The following is a 23,768-nucleotide window of genomic DNA, read 5'->3' as shown; positions in this document are numbered from 1 at the left end:
AGGTCCGGAGAAAGTGGTACCCTTTAGTCTTTTTTTGACTAAACTTTTTTGATCCTTTTTGATCTATTTTCCTTTTGATCCATCGGTGCACGGGTTCAAGCCCTGTGCCGACTGCAACCGACTGATGTTGGTTACTGACCCCCATCGCCGGTGCTTGTATTGCTTAGGGGCCGACCACGATGACAAGTCGTGCCCCGACTGCCGGGCCTTGACGTCGAAAGCTAGACGGGAGCTGTCCTGTAAGCGCCTCGAGATCCTGTAGTCGGCCCCGCGCTGCTCGAGGTCCGGGTCCGGGAGGAGGTCGAGGGACCAGTCGCAGGGCCGGAGTCATCACAGCTCGGTGAGTCGACACCACTCGTCGGGCTCCAAGTCCTCAGGTAAGAGGCACAAGAAGTCGAAGGGGCGACATAGCTCTTCTGAATCCACCCGTCGCTCGCGCAACGTGGCCGGGGGTTCGGGCGACACCACCCACACAGCTTCGTCGGAGCCGCAGACGTCGCGGCCTGCTGCATACCCACCCGTCCCTGGGCAGAACGCAACGCCGGAGGAGATCGATGCCTTCCTCATGGCCATGAGGACGCTCACTCCTCCGTCGGGTTCCGCGGCACCTTCGGGCCCCGCGGTCCCAACTGGGAGCCCAAGCGGGCCGGGTGCTTCGGCCCCGGCACGGTCAGCGACTTCAGGCCCGGATCCGGGTCGCCGCTTGTCGACCTTACGACCCCGCCGGCGTCGACCCCTAGGGTGTCGTCCCCGCACAACGCCGTCCCTGGTCCCTCCCTCGACGCCGGCTGAAGAGCAATTCTTCTATGATCCGGCTCCATCCTTTACCCCTGCATTCCAGGAGATGGAGGACGAGGGAGATTGGGATGGGTCTGAGGACCCTCTGGCACAGGAGTGTCAGTCCTTTCAGACTGGACAGAGGAGCTAGGGGAAGGCAGTGGCCTGGGCACCTCCCCAGACACTGGTTTTGTCTCCAGTCCTACCGTGGCTACGGAGGAGGGGGCTGCTTATAGTGTGGTGCTGACGAGGGCGGTCAAGGCCTTGGCTCTTGAGCTCCCCATCGCAGCGGTGAGGTCTAACATCCTCACAGAGGTCTTTAAGCCGCAGGTAAGATCTCCGGAGCCTCTACTGCCGTTTATGAGGCTCTCACGGATGTCCTGTTGGGCACCTGGTCCAGGCCCGCTACAGGTCCCCCTGTAGATAGGAACGTCGCCAGGCGCCACCGCCCTGCTCCTTGCGACCCTAGTTTCCTGTCCACCCACCCCACCCCGAGAGCCTGGTTATCCAGACCTCTGCTTCCCAGTTCGCATTCCCAACTGCGCCGCCAATTCAATGAAATGGCGGCGCAGAAATACAATTCGGAAGAAAATGTTCTCCTCCCTCAGTTTGAGTTTGCGGTCGGTCAACACTGCGTGCCTTTTGGGCCTTTGCACCCTCTCCCTGTGGGATACGGTTGCGGCCGTGCTGCCTGAGTGCCCGGACGGGCCCCGGGTGAAGCTCGCTCAAGCCCTCGCGGAGGGACGGGACGCAGCGCGGTACTCCATAAAATGTGGGCGGGATACCATGGACTCGCTAGGAAGAGCGATTTCCACGTCTGTGGCAGTTCGCCGCCACGCGTGGCTGAGGTCCGTCAACTTCTCGGCCAATGTCCAGAACACCCACATGGACATGCCGTTCGATGGCAGCCACCTCTTCGGTGGCAAGGCAGATGGTGAGCTTGAGCTCTTCAAGGACTCCCGGGCTACGGCCAAGTCCTTGGGCCTGTCGGCCCCGCGTCGGCTGACTTCTGCTTTTCACTCCTTTTGTGGCCAAGGAAGGGGCGCCCCCACACGTCCTGCCAGCCACGTGCCGCAGACTAACATCCAGAGCGGCAGTAGATGTGGTAACCGCCGTGGCGGTAACAGGGGACAACGGCTAGGCCAGTCCACATCCACCCCCGCAGTATCCGCCTCAAAGCCTTCCTAGTACGAGCTTTCAGGCCCATTTGACGCCAGTGGGGGGCAGGGTTCGCCATCATCTCCTCCACTGGCGCACCATCACATCGGACAGGTGGGTGCTGCAAATCATCCGAAGGAGCTACTCCCTCCTCTTCGAGGTGACCCCTCCACCATGCCACCGCAGTGCCACCGCGTGTCGGGGGATCACTTGCAACTTCTGCAAGAGGAAGTTACGGCCCTCTTGGCCAAGGGGAACTTTGAGCACTTTCCTGGGCCAGAAGTATCTTGGACCTGCGTAATGTCAAAAAAAAAAAAAAAAAGGAGCTTGTTTCCTTCCCAGTGTAAGAATTGGCTTTTGTAGTTTGGTTTGCCCTGTTCCCATCATGCACTGGGACAGGAACAGACTAATTTGCATACAGCCAGGTTCTGAAACTGGGATGGTGCAGTGAGCTAAAAAACGGTGTTGGATCTAGCCCTGATCTCTTGACTGGGTGAGAGCTTTCTGCTTAATTCAGAGACTCTGTCCCTCACCACCTCTTGTTGTAAATATGTGTAATGTCAACGGCTTCCTCCGAAAGGAGAAGTTCAAGATGCTGACTTTGGCTCAGGTCTTAGCTGCCCTAGACCCGGGAGACTGGATGGTAGCGTTGGACTTGGAGGACGCCTATTTTCACATCCCCGTCCTGCTGGCCCACCGGCGTTACCAGCGATTCACGGTAGGCCACAAGCACTTTCAGTTTACCGTGCTCCCCTTCGGCCTTACCAGCGCCCCTCTGGTGTTCACAAAAGTGATGGCGGTGGTCGCAGCTCAGCTGCGCAGATTAGGGGTGTCAGTCTTCCCCTATCTTAACGACTGGTTGTTGAAGGCGGGCTCGTCCCAGACAGTCGTCAGCCACCTCCAGACTACGGCCGACCTCCTGCACCTGCTGGGGTTCTCCATCAATGTGCCGAAGTCACACCTGTGTCCCTCTCAGAAGCTCCTCTTCATCAGAGCGGTTCTAGACTCGGCGCAGTTTCGGGTTTATCCTCCCGAACAGCGGGTTCGGGATATTCAGGCTCTGATTCCGATCTTTCAGCCTTTATCCCGAGTCTCGGTCAGATTGACGCTGCAGCTTCTGAGGCTGATGGCCTCCTGTATTCTTCTGGAGCATCACGCCAGGTGGCGGATGCGGGCTCTGCAGTGGGACCTGAAGTTTCAGTGGGCCCAGCATCAGGGCAACTTGTCCGACCATGTCTTGATCTCGGAGGGCACTGCAAGACAGTTGCAGTGGTGGCTCACGACCGCAATTGGGTCAGCGGCAGATCCCTCTCCCTACCCCAACCGGAGCACATAGTTGTGATGGACGTGCCCTCCTGGGCTGAGGGGTCCACATGGGAGAGGCGGAGATCAGAGGCCTCTGGTCTCCGGCGGAGTCCCGGCTCCACATCAACCTTCTGGAGCTGCGGGCGATCAGGCTTGCACTGAAAGCATTCCTCCCCTCTGTCCGGGGGAGTGTAGTGCAGGTGTTCACAGACAACACCACCGCCATGTGGTACTCCAACAAACAGGGCGGGGTGGGGTCATGGACCCTGTGCCAGGAGACTCTGTGCCTCTGGCAGTGGTTGGAACATCAGGGTGTGACCCTGGTGGTTCAACACCTGACAAATTCCCTGAACGCCAGGGCGGACAAACTCAGCCGTCAGTGCATGATGAATCGGACATGGCACAATGTCTCTTTCAGCAGTGGGGAGAGCCTTGGTTAGATCTATTCGCCACAGAAGAGAACGCACAATGTCATCAGTTCTGTGTGTTGGAATTTCTAAGGCGGCACTCGCTCGAAGACGCTTTTCGTCGCGAGTGGAAATGCGGTCTGTTGTACGCCTTTCCGCCTGTACCACTTCTGCCCAGAGTGCTGAAGAAGATCAGGTGCGACAAGTCATCCTTGTGGCTCTGGACTGGGCACGAAGATACTGGTATCCCGAGCTACTCAGCATGTCAGTCAATCCCCTGATTCGTCTGCCTCTTCGGGAGGACCTTCTGTCACAGCAGCACCTCCATGCGTGGAGATTGAGCGGCGACAGTTGAGGCCATTTGACTTGCTTCCTGAAGTCTGTGATGTTATTCTGGCAGCCAGGCATCCCTCCACAAAATCGGTATACGCCTGCAGGTGGAACAAATTTGTGGCATGGTGCACAGCAAAGGCTCTCTGCACCCCTTTCTAAGGTTCTCCTCATTCTTCTTTCTCTTGCCCGGCAGGGCTCTGCTGTGGGCACTATCAATGGCTACCTCTCTGCCATTTCCGCCTTCTTAAGGCTACCTGATCAGCCCTCTCTTTTCAAGTCCCCGGTTGTAAATAGGTTCTTGAAGGGCATCACTCATATGTTCCCCCCTGTTCCTTTCGTGATGCCTCAGTGAGACTCGAACCTTGTTCTGACTTATCTGATGTGCGCTCCCTGTGAGAAGTTGGCCTGATATATGATGCTCACTTGTTCTAGTGATCACCTTGTATCAGTCCAAACAACCCTTATGTAAGTCAACCTTATAGACCAGCTATCCTTATGATAGCATGGACAAAGAAGTCTTAGGCTAAACTCTTTTGGCATGTGAAGCCAGCTGTTTTTTGGCGGAGATCTTTTTCCAACTGCCTTATGGTGAGGTGGGGGTGTGTGGGCCGGGCTAGGTGTAGTGGTGTGTGGGGTATTAAAATGTAGCAAGGGGTACCGGAATTCAGTTTATTCTGGGGGTCCCCTGGCTGCAGTTAAAAAGGGGGGTTAGCTCACTAGGTGTCAGCAGGTTAGGTCGGGTGACCCTAGATGAGACTAAAGGTGATGTTGGTCGACATGTTTCACGCAGTGGGTCTAGTCACCCGCGATTCATCAGGACCTTAATAATGTGCAACGGAAAACATGCTAGTGTCATGTGTGTCAATTGTTACCTCTGTGGGTACTCCTATGCCTAGACATAGAGAAAAGGAAGAAGGACAACCATTAAATGCTAATCTGCATGTCAACAGTTCCAGTTTATGCCAGGGTGTTCATACAGTGTGGCATGCTATTGGTGTTAAGGAGTAATGTACAACCGCCAAAGCATGCCTTGCAAAAGTCTGTGTGCAAAGTGCGCAGTGAGGAGCACACCCAAATGTAGAGTCCGTGAGGAGGTTTTTGGTGGAGTGCTGGCTAAAAGCAATATTTAAAAACAGTTTTAAAGAAAGATTTAAAAATGCAGCAGTTACAGAGGTTTGGACTGCTCTTGTAGTATGGAATTCGAGCAGGTATATTTGTATGGCACCGTTTGTAATTACATGCACAACAATCACACACTGTGTCCCAAAGGGGAAATTATGAGAAGTCTCACATGTCCCACTCACCTAATGGTTGAGGATTACATGCCACATGAGGGGTCGGCGGGACTAGACATCAGGGAAGAGCCCAAGGTTTTAGCTGGAGATGGAATATAACATAGCGCCAGGATTTGGAAAGTTGCTAAAGCTAATGTTAAAAATTGTCTCCAAGCAGAGTAGGGCTTGTGAGGTCAAGGACCTCCACGCTATCTCCCTTTGTTAAATCCCTGTCTAATTAGACTCACCTCCATTCTCCCGTGTCCGCGCAGTCAGACCTACCCTTCTCCGCCGAGCTCGAGTAGATGTAAGAGCTCGGCGGCCGGGGAAATTTAAAGCGTGTTGACAGGTCGGCGTGTGACGGCGCGTCTCCGCCTCCTCTGTCAGATCACGTGGTTAGGGCGCTTTCTGTGGCGGCCATCTTAGAGCGGTGTTCTGTTGCGCTTAACGCTGTCTACACATCATTCTAAATGTAAGTAAAACTATTTATTTCATTTAGAGGGTAAAAAAGGTTGTTGAAGATCACCCTATATTCCCAAAGGCAAGACACCACTGTTGTGCGTGTGGAGTGGTTTGTACAAAGAATCACTCGCTCTTATGTATGAAGTGCGGCGGTCACTGTGTGATGGGCATAGGATATGCTCCGGGCATATGTTTACCAATATGGTCATGAAAACATAGCGGTATTCTGTGTTTTGGTGAGTCTACTGCCTAAGGAGCATGAATGGCATATGGGACACGTTGCGTAGTATGTGATGTCGCATTGCATAGAGTGTAGTGTTGGCAACAGGGATTGGTGTTAGGATGATTAAGGTGGATCGCTGTCAACAATGTGGCCCGTGTACAGGGCGAATGGTTATGCGAGGGATAGGAAAAGGACCTAGATATCCTACAGTGAATGCCACGGGATATCCTCGTTGAGACCCTGTTTGTCTGTGGACAATCGATGGATCCATCTTTGCTCTTTCCGGAACAGGGCATTGTTGGGGCAGTTAGGGCTGGCTTCAAGTACTACCCATCTCATGGAGTCCTCATCATGGTTTTGTTCAACAAAATGTTTGCACATCTTGGTATGGGTCTTTTTGCAACGAAAGTTGCTTCGGTGTTCAATAATTCTCGTTTTGACTGGACGGGAGGTCATCCCGATGTAGAGTAGGTCACACGGGCACTTGATCATATAAATACAATGTGATGTATTGCAATTAGTGTTGTGTCTGATCTCCCATTTGAAGGTCTCGGAGAGCTGGATCGTCTTAAGTGTCATGGTGTACCTACAAACACCACACATTCCGCATGGATAGTGGCCCGTTACTGGGGGTAGGTGCCATAAAGTTTGTTGGGTATCTTTCCTGGTGCACTTAGGCCTAGTACTGATAAGGATGTCCTTCAGGTTTTTGGATCTCTTGAAGGCGAACCTAGGTTCTTCTAGGGATAACTCGCCTGTGTTTAGGATCCCCAATGGCGTCTGATAGTGCCCCTAATCTCAGTGGACAGAGGGGTGTATGTTGTTACACATGTGATTGGTTGATTCTCAACCGGGGATCTCTCTTGTCTCTCTAGGAGCGCTTCCCTGTTGTTATTTCTAGCGCGTTTCCTGGCTTTTAGGACATCGCACCTGGGGTAGCCCCTGTCAAGTAGATTCCTTGATAGGATTTCGGACTCCTTTCTGTAGTCAGATACCTTACTGCAGTTGCGTCTGATTCGTAAGAATTGTCTGAAGGGCAGATTGGTACGCAAGGCCCTCGGATGGTGACTCTTAAAATGTAAAAGACTGTTACGGTCAGTGGGCTTGCGGTACATGGTGGTGCTGATGGACCCGTCTTCTAGTCTTATAGTTAGATCTAGGAAGGCAATCTCCTTGGGTGAGGAGGTCATCGTGAAGTGTAAGTGAGGGTTTAGAGAGTTGACCCAAACCAGGAAGGCTTCATGTGACATGGGTGGGCCTTTCCACAAGATCAGAATGTCATCAATGAAGCGCTTCCACATCTTGATGTTGTTCATGAAAGGATTGGTCTCGTGGTGTATATGTAGCCATTCAAACTTGGCCATGTATAGACAGGCCACCGAAGGGGCAAAAGTGCTGCCCATGGATGTCCCCTGGGTCTGATGGTAGTATTTGCCTCTGTATTCGAAGTAATTTTCAGTCAGAGCTAGGGTGGCACACTCCATTATAAAGGTCTGTGGAGTGTTAGAGTTCCAGGTTTCCTGGCTTAGTCTTTCCTCAATCACCTCTAGAGTGGCCCGCTGAGGAATGTTTGTGTAGAGGGCCTCCACATCTAGGGTGATCAGGAGATCAATCTCTCCTGTGTTCTCGATATTGTCCAGTATGCGCAGTACGTCTGTGGTATCCTGGACGTAAGAGGGAATGCTTTTGACAAGGGGTTGGAGAAGGTGATCGCAAAATTGCGAAAGGGGCTCCAAGACTGAGTCAATCCCTGACACGATGGGTCTCCCTGGTACTGGTCTTGTGGCTTTATGTATCTTGGGTAAGATATAAAAATATGGTACCCTTGGGTCTTTTTTAACCAGGAAGTCAGCCTCCTTCCTAGTGATCCACTGTTCGCACTCTGCGCTAGTGACCAAGCTTAGATTGAAAACCTTCTTTGAAGGGAGGCCGTGTGAACCCAATACTGACTCTGGGTTACATAATCCTTCAACCTTCACACCACACAACGGTATGGTGCCGAATGAAGTACTTACTTTTGAACAAGCTGTGCTCAAAGATATCTCAAAACTGAACTTGAAAACACCGCACTGCAACATCTCCAGGAATGAGATGGCCACATTGAAATCATTGGCGGATGACCCGCTCATAACCATCAAACAGGCAGACAAAGGGGGTGCCACAGTGCTGATGAATACTAAAGACTACGAGTTGGAATGTATCAGACAACTGAGTGACAACAGGTACTACACACCCATTGCCAGTGACCCTACCACGCGCTTACAAACTACGATTACAAGCTTGGTCACTAGCGCAGAGTGCGAACAGTGGATCACTAGGAAGGAGGCTGACTTCCTGGTTAAAAAAGACCCAAGGGTACCATATTTTTATATCTTACCCAAGATGCATAAAGCCACAAGACCAGTACCAGGGAGACCCATCGTGTCAGGGATTGACTCAGTCTTGGAGCCCCTTTCGCAATTTTGCGATCACTTTCTCCAACCCCTTGTCAAAAGCATTCCCTCTTACGTCCAGGATACCACAGACGTACTGCGTATACTGGACAATATCGAGAACACAGGAGAGATTGATCTCCTGATCACCCTAGATGTGGAGGCCCTCTACACAAACATTCCTCAGAGGGCCACTCTAGAGGTGATTGAGGAAAGACTAAGCCAGGAAACCTGGAACTCTTAACACTCCACAGACCTTTATAATGGAGTGTGCCACCCTAGCTCTGACTGAAAATTACTTCGAATACAGAGGCAAATACTACCATCAGACCCAGGGGATATCCATGGGCAGCACTTTTGCCCCTTCGGTGGCCTGTCTATACATGGCCAAGTTTGAATGGCTACATATACACCACGAGACCAATCCTTTCATGGACAACATCAAGATGTGGAAGCGCTTCATTGATGACATTCTGATCTTGTGGAAAGGCCCACCCATGTCACATGAAGCCTTCCTGGTTTGGGTCAACTCTCTAAACCCTCACTTACACTTCACGATGACCTCCTCACCCAAGGAGATTGCCTTCCTAGATCTAACTATAAGACTAGAAGACGGGTCCATCAGCACCACCATGTACCGCAAGCCCACTGACCGTAACAGTCTTTTACATTTTAAGAGTCACCATCCGAGGGCCTTGCGTACCAATCTGCCCTTCGGACAATTCTTACGAATCAGACGCAACTGCAGTAAGGTATCTGACTACAGAAAGGAGTCCGAAATCCTATCAAGGAATCTACTTGACAGGGGCTACCCCAGGTGCGATGTCCTAAAAGCCAGGAAACGCTCTAGAAATAACAACAGGGAAGCGCTCCTAGAGAGACAAGAGAGATCCCCGGTTGAGAATCAACCAATCACATGTGTAACAACATACACCCCTCTGTCCACTGAGATTAGGGGCACTATCAGACGCCATTGGGGGATCCTAAACACAGGCGAGTTATCCCTAGAAGAACCTAGGTTCGCCTTCAAGAGATCCAAAAACCTGAAGGACATCCTTATCAGTACTAGGCCTAAGTGCACCAGGAAAGATACCCAACAAACTTTATGGCACCTACCCCCAGTAACGGGCCACTATCCATGCGGAATGTGTGGTGTTTGTAGGTACACCATGACACTTAAGACGATCCAGCTCTCCGAGACCTTCAAATGGGAGATCAGACACCACACTAATTGCAATACATCACATTGTATTTATATGATCAAGTGCCCGTGTGACCTACTCTACATCGGGATGACCTCCCGTCCAGTCAAAACGAGAATTATTGAACACCGAAGCAACTTTCGTTGCAAAAAGACCCATACCAAGATGTGCAAACATTTTGTTGAACAAAACCATGATGAGGACTCCATGAGATGGGTAGTACTTGAAGCCAGCCCTAACTGCCCCAACAATGCCCTGTTCCGGAAAGAGCAAAGATGGATCCATCGATTGTCCACAGACAAACAGGGTCTCAACGAGGATATCCCGTGGCATTCACTGTAGGATATCTAGGTCCTTTTCCTATCCCTCGCATAACCATTCGCCCTGTACACGGGCCACATTGTTGACAGCGATCCACCTTAATCATCCTAACACCAATCCCTGTTGCCAACACTACACTCTATGCAATGCGACATCACATACTACGCAACGTGTCCCATATGCCATTCATGCTCCTTAGGCAGTAGACTCACCAAAACACAGCATACCGCTATGTTTTCATGACCATATTGGTAAACATATGCCCGGAGCATATCCTATGCCCATCACACAGTGACCGCCGCACTTCATACATAAGAGCGAGTGATTCTTTGTACAAACCACTCCACACGCACGACAGTGGTGTCTTGCCTTTGGGAATATAGGGTGATCTTCAACAACCTTTTTTACCCTCTAAATGAAATAAATAGTTTTACTTACATTTAGAATGATGTGTAGACAGTGTTAAGCGCAACAGAACACCGCTCTAAGATGGCCGCCACAGAAAGCGCCCTAACCACGTGATCTGACAGAGGAGGCGGAGACGCGCCGTCACACGCCGACCTGTCAACACGCTTTAAATTTCCCCGGCCGCCGAGCTCTTACATCTACTCGAGCTCGGCGGAGAAGGGTAGGTCTGACTGCGCGGACACGGGAGAATGGAGGTGAGTCTAATTAGACAGGGATTTAACAAAGGGAGATAGCGTGGAGGTCCTTGACCTCACAAGCCCTACTCTGCTTGGAGACAATTTTTAACATTAGCTTTAGCAACTTTCCAAATCCTGGCGCTATGTTATATTCCATCTCCAGCTAAAACCTTGGGCTCTTCCCTGATGTCTAGTCCCGCCGACCCCTCATGTGGCATGTCATCCTCAACCATTAGGTGAGTGGGACATGTGAGACTTCTCATAATTTCCCCTTTGGGACACAGTGTGTGATTGTTGTGCATGTAATTACAAACGGTGCCATAAAAATATACCTGCTCGAATTCCATACTACAAGAGCAGTCCAAACCTCTGTAACTGCTGCATTTTTAAATCTTTCTTTAAAACTGTTTTTAAATATTGCTTTTAGCCAGCACTCCACCAAAAACCTCCTCACGGACTCTACATTTGTGTGTGCTCCTCACTGCGCACTTTGCACACAGACTTTTGCAAGGCATGCTTTGGCGGTTGTACATTACTCCTTAACACCAATAGCATGCCACACTGTATGAACACCCTGGCATAAACTGGAACTGTTGACATGCAGATTAGCATTTAATGGTTGTCCTTCTTCCTTTTCTCTATGTCTAGGCATAGGAGTACCCACAGAGGTAACAATTGACACACATGACACTAGCATGTTTTCCCTTGCACATTATTAAGGTCCTGATGAATCGCGGGTGACTAGACCCACTGCGTGAAACATGTCGACCAACATCACCTTTAGTCTCATCTAGGGTCACCCGACCTAACCTGCTGACACCTAGTGAGCTAACCCCCCTTTTTAACTGCAGCCAGGGGACCCCCAGAATAAACTGAATTCCGGTACCCCTTGCTACATTTTAATACCCCACACACCACTACACCTAGCCCGGCCCACACACCCCCACCTCACCATAAGGCAGTTGGAAAAAGATCTCCGCCAAAGAGCCCCTCTTTGAGGTGAGCCCGTCGGGGATTGCACCGCCTCCCCGACGAGGAGCAACCGCCGATGATGAAGCATGACATCCTTCGGGGTGTGTGAGGCCATTACATCCAACAAAATGGATGCCCCAGGATGTTACTCTAACATCTGTGGTCATGCCAGCTAATACTTCCCACACTTTCCATAGGAACAGTACAGCAACCTCCCTTTGTTTCCCTAGTGCAAGACACGGACACAAGCTGTAACTGGACCTTCCACCTCCCTGTGTGGAAAACCGTGTCCGTTGATCCATTGATCACCTACTTTAACTTAAATACCAAGTGTAAGGACACCACACAGGTTGTTATGAAAATAAACAATATGTTTATTAATAACAAACACCTCTGAACTCTTTATGAGATCAGAGGGCTAAGCACATGACAAGACTCTTAGGAAAAATACGTTTAAGTTGCACGAATTACAATGGTGCCCTAGGGGCACGTCAAACCATATACTAAGTAAGTGGGTTGAGAAAGTCGATAGAAGGAATGGAGCTGTCCAGAGGCTGTAGGATCGCTGGGACTACACTACCCTAACTTTAGGTAAGTAATAGGAGGCCCACGGAACGCGTGTGCAGAGTGTGAACTCACACGCGAGATGCGTAACAAAGTCAATGGACAGTACAGTTTACGAAAAAGGTGAGTACGGACAATCCTGACTAGATAGGACTAAAACGACTGTGAATCTGGACACTGGGAGAGTTGATCTACCCTTGAGCATCAAAATGCTCTTGTTACCTCACACACGGGCTGCAGGTGCATAGGTGTCAAAGTGTGTCGGGTTTCCGCGTTGAAGTCTATGTAGCCTTGAAGAAAGATGCTGCAGGCGACCAGGAGGAAGCTGTCCGGAGTGACCCAAGGGTGAATTAAGGAAGATGAAGACCTGAAAGCAGAGGGGACAATGTTCAAAGTCACTAGCCTGTGACTGGAGTCGAACCAGGAAGGAACCAGATGCTGTCGTCGCGATCAGGTGAAGAATGGACGCTTGACTCTGCAGCCACGTGGGCCAGGAGGTGTCTTCGACGACCAGGATGGAGGCACGAGCTGTCCCACGCAGGCTCTCGCTGTCGGCGGTTTTGGTTCCGGATTCGGCGTCAACAGGCCTTGGCAAAGGCAACCCATGCGGTGGATGGAAAAGGCGTCTGGTGCGGACCATGAGGGTCCGGGGTGCTTCTCCTTTGCAGGGAAGCTAGGGCCAGTCTGGAGCAACCAGACCAGCGGTGTAGTTTTCAAGGATCTTCGTCTAGGAGGCCACTAGCCAGCCGGCAAGTGACCAGACAACGCGTCGAGCAGCAATCAAGCAAAAGGGCCCCACGCAGACCTCGTGGATGCTGGAGGGCTGATCTTCTGTGCAGGAGCTGCTCGGGGCTGGGGCTTCTCAATCCCCAAAGCACTTTGTCGAGGATGCCTCTGAAGTCGTGCTGGAAGCGAAGTGCAGTTTCTTCAGAATGGCCGGTCCCACGTGTCTGTGGTGGCAGCATCCATTTTGTGATGCTGAGGCTCGAGTTAACTTTAACCGGGGTTCACAGTTGCATACATGTCGTGTCCCTCTAAAAGGGTGGAATGCTACCCCCGTCGCCAGAACTGGCGAGGGGGTAGTATTCCAATTCGTATGACACCTTACTCGACATGTTTTGCCAAAGTTAGCAATAACCGCGAGGATTATAATGCACTTAAGAGTATATGGTATAGCGTTATCATGGAAACAGCTAAAGGACTTCGTTCCGAAAACTGCAGACAGGCTCAGCTCATGCTAGAGCACCATCTCACATAATTCCAAGCACTCTGCCTCCAGGATTGTTAGGGTCCGCCATAGGACTGACTTATAGGAGTATATGTATCCATTTTAGGGTTAGATCTAGATATACTATATCTAAAGCAAAGGGTGATTACCAGCCAGTTGTGTCTGTTTAGATGGCCAGCCAGGGGTGGCACAATACATGCTGCAGCCCCTGGTAGGCCTTGGGTACACTTATGCCCTGGGTACCTATGGTACACTGTACAAGGACTAACAAGAGTGACCCAATACCAATTAGATATGTACCTAAGGTACATGGAGTCCATTTTAACAGAGAGAGCAGGAAGCCTTGGGCCCTGGATAGCAGAATCCCAGGCCAACTATGTCGAAAACCAGCAAAACACTAGGCAAAAAGTTGGGGGCAACCAAAGTCAGATATCCACCTTCCTACACTCCCTTTGAGCCGCTTCATAACTGTCCTCTTCATCTTCTCATTCTTAAGACTGCATTCCTGGTTGCCATCACCTCTGCCAGGAGAGTGAGTGAGCTCCAGGCCCTTTCTTCACAACCTCCTTTCCTTTCTGTCCATCCGGACAAAGTTGTGTTGCGGAAGCGACCCTCTTTCCTGCCCAAGGTAGTCACAGCCTTACTCATTGGGCAGTCCTTCACCTTGCCCACCTTCTTTCCACCTCCGCATCCCTCGAAAGAGGAAGAGAGGCTCCACCGTCTGGACCCAAAACATGCGCTCTCATACTATCTGGATCGCACACGCCAGTTCCGGGTGGATGACCAACTCTTTGTATGTTACGTGGGCACTAAGAAAGGACGGGCGGTGCACAAACAAACCATTTGGGTGTCTTTTGCATCAAGGCTTGTTATTCCCTGGCTAAAAAAGAACCTCCTGTTGGGCTGCATTCCCATTCCACTCAGGCCACGGCGGCTACTACTGCCCTGGGTCGGGGGGTCCCCCCTTGCAGGACATCTGTCAGGCAGCTACGTGGGCCTCGCTGCACACGTTTGCTAGACACTACTGCCTGGACAGCCAAGTCCGGAGAGATGGCTTATTCGGCCGTTCCGTTCTCCAGGACTTTCTGGTGTGATTATTGGTTTGCAGACCCACCACCGGGGTTGGTATTGCTTGGGTATCTATTCTAAGGTAAGAAATCTAATACTAACCTGTTTCTTTCAGACCCACACGTTACTTACCTTCGGTACCGATATATCTGTAAGAAACAGTAGTTAGTATTAGATTCCTTACAACCCCACCCATCCTCCCCGTTCTGCGAACCGATGTCTAGGGTTAAGGTCATCCCTTTGTGGGCCCTAGTTTCATGGCACCAGTGTTGGTTTTTATCATGGCTCTGCGTTTCTGGCACGGAAAAGCTGTGTATAAGAACAGACGTCAGCGCGCGAGGACAGCGTCTAAGTACTCCGGTGACGTCATCCTGGCACCGACGACGGACACGGAGTCGCAGATGACGACTACCGACAAGCATGTGTACTGCTAGGCAAACATTTCCGGATCCAGACTAACGCCTGGGGATATTCTAAGGTAAGGAATCTAATACTAACTACTGTTTCGTACAGATATATCGTTACCAAAGGTAAGTAACTTGTGCGTTACTACTTGTGTAACGATATATCTGTAAGACATTACTTAATGATAGATTCCTTACCGCCCCACCCATCCTCCCCATTCTGCGAACTGATTACTAGGGTTACGGACATCCCTTTCAGGGCTTAGTTTTCAATGCACCAATGGTCAGTATCTTGCATGGCTCTGTGCTCCTGGCGCGGAAAGTCATGTAGAGAACTGACGTTTGCGCGTATGGGTGGCGCCTAAGTAGTCTCTGTGACGTCATCTCGGCGCGTGCGACGCCAGTGACGGACACAGAGCCACAGGGCGCCTCCTACTGACGTCTGGGGATATTCTAAGATAAGGAATCTATCACTAACTAATGTCTCTTACTGATATATTGTTACACAAGTAGTAACTTGTGCATTAAGGCCTTTGATCCATGTTGCCACTTTGTGTCTAGCGTGCGTTGAAATTTACCATGTCGCAATATACTATTCAATTGAGACAGAAAGTATAACAAATTAGAAACATTATCACAAAGGCATTAACTTTTTGAAGGTTAAGAATGACTGTGTTGAATATACATTATCAGCATCATCTGAATTTATTTATGATACAAACTGTGGTTAAGTATTGAACATTTTCAAATGTACTTTTTTTCCTTGTAGGGACACCCGTCGTTTCTTGGAGAGGGTCGTATACCAGCCTGGCTATCCTGACTCCTGTTCGGCAGTTGCACGGTGGTACCTCCTACGGCATTTGCATGCCAAATATGATTATGAGCTTATTGATGTAAGAGCACAGTATTATTTTTGTACCCTTATAATACGGAATGCAGAGTGATTGCATTTAAACATAGAAGTTGGAAGATGATATGGTGAATTCTAGCAGTTATTTTGACATTAATGGCTGCAACTTCATTTAAAAGTGACTAAATTATTCATAATCAAGTATAATGAATATATAATAATCAAGCACTCTTTTTAGAAGGTCGCTTTTTTAAAACCTTATCTTTTTTATTAGTTTTCTAAGTCAGTGATTTAGAGCAAACATGCTTGCACCGTAGTTTCCTTTTGTGTGTATGATAGACTCATAGAGTTTCAGATTCCTTACCTTTGAATTATTCCCAGGAGTCAAACTGGATCTGGAAATGTTTCTTGAACAGAACCCCCCGTGCGACGGTTGGTGGCGTTGTTCAGCTCTGCATGGCATCGACTGTGCCAAAAGTGATGTGCACGGTGCCTATATAGGCACCACCCCAGCGCAGTGACGTCAGATCTTACCTTTTCGCACTAGTCTGCACAGATCCGGGAAGAGCTACCTATTGGTCAATTTTTTTGTAACTTTTTTCGACATTTTGTCGAAGTGTTTTGATAATTGTTTCCTCCTGATGTGGCAGGAATATAATTTACAAAGGCCATCTTCAAGCCCTGCGGAACCTGTGACCGCTCGATGTAGTTGACGGACCCACACCTTGTATGCCTTTTGTGCCTCAAGCCCAACCACGACCCGAAGGCCTGCTCCAATTGATGTGTCATGCACCCGAAGGCCTTGAGGAAGCAATATGTAAAGATCCTGGTGGATCTACAAGCGACACCACGAAGATCCAGATCTCAGTCGAGAATAATGTCCCGGAAGCAGTCGAGGAGTCTGAGAAGTGCGTTGGACTCTAAGTAGTCATGCCATTTGGGTAAGTTCTGCCACAGGAAGAAGCCGAAGCGTGCTTCAACTTCGTTTTGTCCATCGGCCGACAAGACGAGGGAGCATCATTCGAGCCCCAGCTTCACAGCTGAGCCAGTGCCTGAGCCGGCTCTACATCTCCCCAAGTTTCCAGGAGCTAGAGCCACACGTGCCCAATTGAGAGAATTATATTACGCTGTACACCTCATATTTTGGCAGCCCATTCCCTCTGCCACGCCTTCAAGCCCTGAAGGTTTGGGAGATGCCCCTACTAGATCCAAGTCGGTGGCTCCGGTGCCAGTCAGGCCCCAAGGATCCACAGATGGATCCGAATTGGCACTGGTCATGTCATGTTGACCATCCCAAGCGCCGGTCTCAAGCATGACGCTCCCGCCGCTGCCGGCACCTTCACCATTTAAATCCCTGACATGGTACCGAAGGGGTGTCGCCTGACGCTGACTTGAGCCATGCCTTCCAAGCTGGAACCTGAGCCCTGTTCTTATGGGCTAGGACTCTGGATGGAAGGCAAGAGTTTGCTGGTCCCTGAAGAATGCCAGCAATATGATACAAGCATGGACTGGTGTGAGGATTTTTGCGGACGCTAGTGGACTTGATACTTCTCCAGATACCTGCATGCTCTCTCCCCCCAGAGTGGATACAGAGAAGGGAGCTTCATTCATAATGGTCGTGAGGAGGGCGGCTGAGGTCCTGGACCTTAGCTTGCCCTCGTTGGCATTCAAGACTAATGTCTTGACGGGCGTGGCCAAGATGGTGACGAGAGTGGACATGTAGAATGAAGCTCAGCGGTAGGCCCAGCAATTATCGGTTTCCTGATCTCCCCACAGCTGGTTCCTTGCTCCTGCTACCTTGGTGGGACAAGCTGAGTGCCCACACTGACCCCGGCATGACAGGGCTCTGCTCAGGGCACTCTGAAATGGTATCTTTCTGGCTTTTCGCGACTGCCTGACCAACCCTTGGTATTTAAATCTTCGATTGTAAATAGATTTCGCAAAGGTCTTGTATATATGTTCTCTCCTTCCCATTTCATAATGCCTTTGTGGGGCCTTAAGTTCGTTCTCACATTTCTGATGTGTGCTCACTTTGAGACTTTACACTACTGTCCCCCCAGGATGCTCCCCATCAAAACATCCTTTCTTGCAGCTATTTCATTGGCCAAGAGCACGAAATGAGCTGCAGGCTTTATCATCTAAGCCTCCCTTTCTATCAGTTTTTCCTCACAAACTGGTGCTTCTTACTAGGGCCTCTTTGAACACTGCACACGTTTGCCAAGCATTACTGCCTGGACGGTCGGTCCTGCATGACTTCTTAGTCTAAATGTGTCCGTAGACCCACCTCCGAGGTTGGGTATCTCTTCAAAGGTAAGGAACCTGCTGCTAGATATCTCTATCAGATGAACAAGTTACTTACCTTAGGTAAAAGCCTTATCTGGTAGAGAGAATATCTAGCTGCAGATTCCTCACTGACCCACTTATCCTCCCCACTCTACAGATAGATTTCTAGGGTCTTGGCTGCAACCTTTCAGGGCACTAGTTTGGACACACCAGTATCAGTGCACTTCATGGCTCTGTGCTTCTGGCGTTGAAAGTTGTGAAAAATAACTGACGTACATGTGCCGAGGTGGCGCCTATATAGGTGATGCAGACATGACTTACGACTAAGACGACATCGACAACCCCACACGGAGCCAATAGACGCCATCTACTGGCGCGCAGGGATACTGCTCACAAAAAATCTTCCGGATTCATTCTGAGGCCCGGGTAAATTCAAAGGTAGGAAATCTATGGCTACATATTGTCTCTACCAGATAAGGTGTTGCCGAGTTTAAGTAACTTGTTCACCAAGAGTAAACCAGATTTTGAATTGACAGTATTAGGCACCTACTGCTATTAAACAAACATATTTATTTTTGTCTATTAGGTTCTGATCGAAAATGCCAAAGCTAATGGAGATGTTAAAGTGTTGGAACTTCATGAAAAATTGTCCGCAGCTTTATAACAAATATCAATATCAGATGGATTTGCCATTACCTGCACCCCGTGCTCTTTTAAGGAGAACCCAGTTGCCTATTTTTAGAAAAAAACCTTCATAATCATCCATTTGGTTGCCTCCAAGGTCGTGTTTATGATTCAGGACACATATGTTGGATTACCTTCCATCAGGAACTTGCTGTAACCTGTCTTCGTTTTTTCCTTTAGAATTACATGCATGTTATTTTACTTTACATTGTTTATTACTACAATGCAGTCTTTATGTTTACCTTTACTGGAGTCATTAGAGCACAGTATGGTGAACAACATGATTACATTGCTTGCTTCGTAATGGCTGCATATGCCTAAATAAACATCTATATTTTCTTGACCTTGTATATTAGCAATCAGGTTTGTGTACACTGGTTTATATTTTGCCCAAGTCTGTACCTATGGCAACAATGAAGCCATTGTTCAGGAGAAACATGCAATGTGTAATCATACAGTCACCTTCAGAGTAAAACAGTCCATTTCCCAATAGATTCCTTATTCATAGAGTCCCTATGTCTTGAATTCCTGGACACTTATAAGACAACTCAGAACATGTTTTCAACATTTAGATGAGTAGGACCCATATTGGACTACATGTTTGCCTGTACTATCTTTATAGGCAATGTCCTGTGGCTGTCTGCAGGCCCAGCCCAAAGTGCCACTTTGTCATCATCAATCTGTTTACCCTAATCATCAGAGGCTATGTACAAATGTTGGTATTTGCAAAGGAGATATTCCTAATGATGAGATACTATTTACTTTCAAGCTGTCCATGTTTTTATTGGATAGACTGACCTTTGCAGATGTACACTGCTCTAGCTCGCTGTGTTTATCTTAATTATATATATCATCACCCTGGTGTAAGGGCCAGTTTTACTTACCCATCTGTGTTTCCAGTGGCATCAAGGGATGACTAAATATATGTACATTATGGTGTTCTGGAGAGGGACTAACTACCATAGAGACACAAACACTCCCACAATATGATTTCTGTTTACAACATACACATTAGCTTTAGATGTGATGAAAACCAATCTTGATTCTCTACACATCTTCAATTTTTCTTTCCACTTTAAAGAGCTGTTTATGAATTTGGAAGGCATACACCTGCAAGCCGCATGAACGAAATGGAAAATCATTAAAGGTGGAATTAGTATATTGGCTGGCTGGACATTTTGCATGAGTCTGTCAATTCTATGTCCAGATAGCCTAAGTACTCATGATGCTTTTTTGAAAATTTGAAATTTAAATAATGCTCTCAAGGTTAATCATGGCTAATTTTTGATTGGTAAAAGGTTCAGCCTTTAAAACGCATGAAATAAAACGAATAGAAAATTTGTATTGTGTATGTCATGATTCATGGTTATTTAAAAAAATTCAAAGAATATTAAATGTAATTTGCATAGTTACATGGTGCACTTTAGAGTTCTTTGTCTTTAGGAGTTGATAACAGTAAGCCAAGAGTGTAAAGAATAATAAATTAGATAGCATATTTTACTGTAAAACTGCCAACTGTTGCCATATGCTGTATCCTGCATGTTGTTCTCCTCCACTATTGAATCGATTGTCATTGAGAACAGCCCTTACTCTCTAACCAGTAACTGATTTTAGCAATGCAGCTTACTGATTTACCATTCTCCAGTCATCCTTTGATGCATGCTGACATGGTTTCTGCTGCTTTTGTAGTGACCTTAAAACTAATAAAGAAGCATCCTCCAAGATTGTACACGCATAGGACTCAGACTGCTACAGCATTAAATTAAGGGATATTTTCCTCAGATTCAATGTATAAAGAAAGGTTTGGGGCAGAGTAGATTTCATAAAGAAATACCTTTTATTTGCGACAAACTAGAGAAAAATAGTATGATGTCTTGGCACTGCATTCACATTCTCATGCCAGATTAAGAGGTGTCACTCAAAGATGCTAAAAAATCATATTTCATTCTGCTTGGATTCATCAATATAATGTAAATCTGAAAGAAACACATTCGTTATAGATTCCTTACCTTAGAATTACAGACTGGATCTGGAAAGTTTTTTCGTCAGCAGTACCGCTGCGCGTCGGAATGTGGCGTCGGCCTCCGCGTCTGTCGTTGGTGTCATGGTCGCCGGGATGACTATGCAGCTGATACTGAAATGCGCCCGCGCATGCTGACGTTAGTTCTTTCTTTTTCCGCGCCGGCCAGCGTGGATCCGGGAAGAGCAGTACCTCCGTCATTTTTTTACCATCTTTTTCTCGACTTTTTGTCTACTTCATGTTTCGAGTCTTTGACTCCGAACAAGTGCACGAGGGATGTCCAGTTTTAAGGCCTGCTGTTCCTGTAAATGGCTGATGTCGTTTACGGATCCGCACCGCGTGTGCCTCTTTTGCCTGGAGCGCGACCACGAACCCAAGTCGTGCACCGACTGTCAGTTGACGCTGAAGGCTTTTCAGGAGCGGTACCAAAAGCTGCTTGAACAACGACAGTCGGCTCTGCGCCATTGAAGGTCTCGGTCGAGAGGGAAGTCGAGGGACCGGTCGCGGAGCCATCGCTGTTCTGACAAATCATCGATGTTTTCGGCCCAGGTAAGTTGAAGCATAAGAAGAAGCCGGAGAAGCATTGTCGCTCTTCGACTTCTCCTCTTCGGTCGGCCAACCCGACGAGGCCCACGTGTGTTGCCTCTTCCGCGGCTTTGCGCGCTGAGCCCGTTGAGTCGACTCCGGGCTTCCCTCCCTTTCCCGGGCCTGGAGGAACTCCCGCCCAGCTTTGTACATTCTACAAGGCGATTCATGCCACCTTTGGGCATACCGACCCCGTTAGCCTGCCTTCGGGCCCCGCGGACTCGGTTGGGGGTCCTAGGTCTTTGCCGCTGACGGCTCTGGCCCGACGCTGCAGGGCCCCCTTGCATCCAGGCCTGGATCCGGATCGGTGCCGGTTGACATCATTACACCTCCGCCGGCACCGCTTCCTCTGGCACCACTACCGCATTCGGCGCCAGTCGGCTCCCCAGCCGGCGTCGACCCCAGCCTCCATCTCGACATGGACACAGAGCCGGACCAGCGGCGGTTGACGCCGGATCCCACGCTGATGGGTACTTTTGTCCCTGTGTTCCACCCTGGCCAATTACAGCCTGTTTGGCAGCCAGAGAAGGGTGAGGAGGACTGGGAGGGGTCAGGTGACCCTTTAATTGACCAGCTAAAGACTGAGCAGGACTGGAGAGAGGACCTCGGGGATGCCAGTGGTCTTGACACTTTACCCGACCTTGACATGTTGGCAAGGTGGGAGTGTCATACGCTGTGGTGTTGCGTAGGGCAGCCGAGGCCCTCTGCGCGTCGGTAGGTGGCGTTATGCGGCTCCGCATCCCTCACTGGCACCGTGAGCGCCGAGATGACGTCACGGAGACTACTTAGGCGCCACCCATGCGCGCTGACGTCAGTTCTTTATTTTTCCGCGCCGAAAGCACAGATCTGCATTGAGCACGAACCACAGTGCACGTAGGGATGTCCGGATCGAAGTCTTGTGGATCGTGCCGCCGTAGCATGTCGTGGCGGACCCCCACGATGTCTGCCTCTACAGCCTGGAGACCACTCATGACTACCAAGACTGTCGAGCCATGGCCTGAAGGCCTTGCGGGAGCGGCGCCGGAAGTTGCTGGAGGTCCGGCACTCCTCTCACCGCCACTCCGGGTCTAGGGGCTGTTCGCGGGACCGGAGCCGTTGCTCCTCGGACTCTTTTAAGTCTTGGCCTTCAGATTCTGGTAAACAACGCCATAAAAAAATAAGTTGAAGAAGCGTGTTTTCGCTCTCCGACGTCCCCCCGTCGCTCCCCGGAGGCAGATGAGGGGTGCGGTTCCTCTATAGCCGGGGAGTCCCACAGCCTACCCGCTATACCTTGGTCTGTTGGCGACTCCCGAACAGATGCAAGAGTTTCTTGCTGCCATGGACTGCCTTTTTAGGCCCCGGGCTCCCGCCGCCGTGCCTTCGGACCCCGCGGTCCCATGTCCAGATCCTCTGGACCCGCGGCTCCCCCACTAGCACCAGCCCCGGCGCCACAGGATCCTGGGCCGCGGGCTCCGGTCCCGGCGCCACAAGGTGCAGCGCCGCTGGCTCGGGCCCCGGCTCAGCCACAGGCACCTCACTGGGTCTGTGTATCCCACCCCTGCCCCGGTTCTCGGACCATTTCGTTCCGACCTGGGATCCTCTTTGGGATACGGCCCCGACCGGCTCCATTTTTGGCGCCGTTCCTGACGCCGCTTGCCCCCTCTCCGGGCCTGGTGCCGCAGCCGGCTCCCTCTACTCCGGAGCAGCACGAGGACTGGGACGGCTCCGAGTACCCCCTTGCCTGGCAGTGTGACTCCTAGCTGGATTGGGTGGACGACCTTCAAGATGCGGACGAGCTTGATGTGTCTTCAGACTCGGGGTTTGCCTCTCCTCCACCTACTATGGAGGAGGGCGCTTCCTATACCATTGTGCTGTGGAGGCTCTCCATCTCGACCGCCCTACGGTGGCCCGTAAGGCCAACCTCCTAACGGAGGTGCTCCAGACAACATCTACATTATCAGAGCCGCTGTTCCCTTCAATGAGGCTCTCACTGAAGTCCTCTTGGGCACTTGGTTGCGACAAGCCTCGGGGGCGCCGGTGGATAAAAACGTCGCCAGAGGTCATCGCCCGGCACCTGGTGACCCTGCCTTCTTGACCACTCACACCACACCTGAGAGCCTGGTCATTCAGGCCTCAACGTGGCAGAGTGCCTTTCCCACAGCTCCGCCGGACAAGAACTCCAAAGCCTGGACCAATTTGGCAAGAGGTTGTTCTCCTCAGCCTGCTTGGAGTTGCGGTTGGTTAACACCGCCTACTTATTGGGCCGTTACTCCCACGCGGTGTGGGATTCGTTAGCTGAGATCTTGCCTCAGTGTTCTGAGGAGGTCCAGGCTGTGGGTTTGACACTGCTGATTCGTTGGGCAGGGCAATTTCCACGATTGTGGCGTTGCTGCGCCATGCCTGGTTACGTTCCACTGGGTTCTCACCCGACGTCCAGAGCTCGCTCTTGGACCGGCCCTTTGATGGCTCCCGCCTCTTTGGCGATAAGGCCGACCTTGCCCTGGAGCACTTCAAAGACTCTCGTGCCATGGCCAAGCTGCCACGCCTGGGTTTCGTTCCTTTTGTGGCCAGGGCAGGGGTACCCAGGTACGCT

General features: G+C 50.1%; 1 protein-coding gene across 1 annotated transcript in view; it reads left to right on the top strand.

Moving 5' to 3' along the window:
• Positions 1-19,929, top strand: part of SKIC3 (SKI3 subunit of superkiller complex) — a 1,256,060-nt gene extending 1,236,131 nt beyond the window's left edge. The window contains exons 40-41 of the mRNA XM_086960925.1: positions 15,544-15,667; positions 18,494-19,929. Of these exons, the coding sequence (XP_086817051.1) occupies positions 15,544-15,667; positions 18,494-18,571 (202 nt within the window). The 3' untranslated portion in view covers positions 18,572-19,929. The remainder of the gene's footprint in view (positions 1-15,543; positions 15,668-18,493) is intronic.
• Positions 19,930-23,768: the final 3,839 nt, after the last annotated feature.

The sequence above is a fragment of the Lissotriton vulgaris genome, chromosome 3_1 (genome assembly GCF_964263255.1).
Source record: "Lissotriton vulgaris chromosome 3_1, aLisVul1.2, whole genome shotgun sequence".
In the NCBI taxonomy this organism is placed as follows: Eukaryota; Metazoa; Chordata; class Amphibia; order Caudata; family Salamandridae; genus Lissotriton; species Lissotriton vulgaris.
This window is presented reverse-complemented; position numbering and strand designations above follow the sequence as displayed.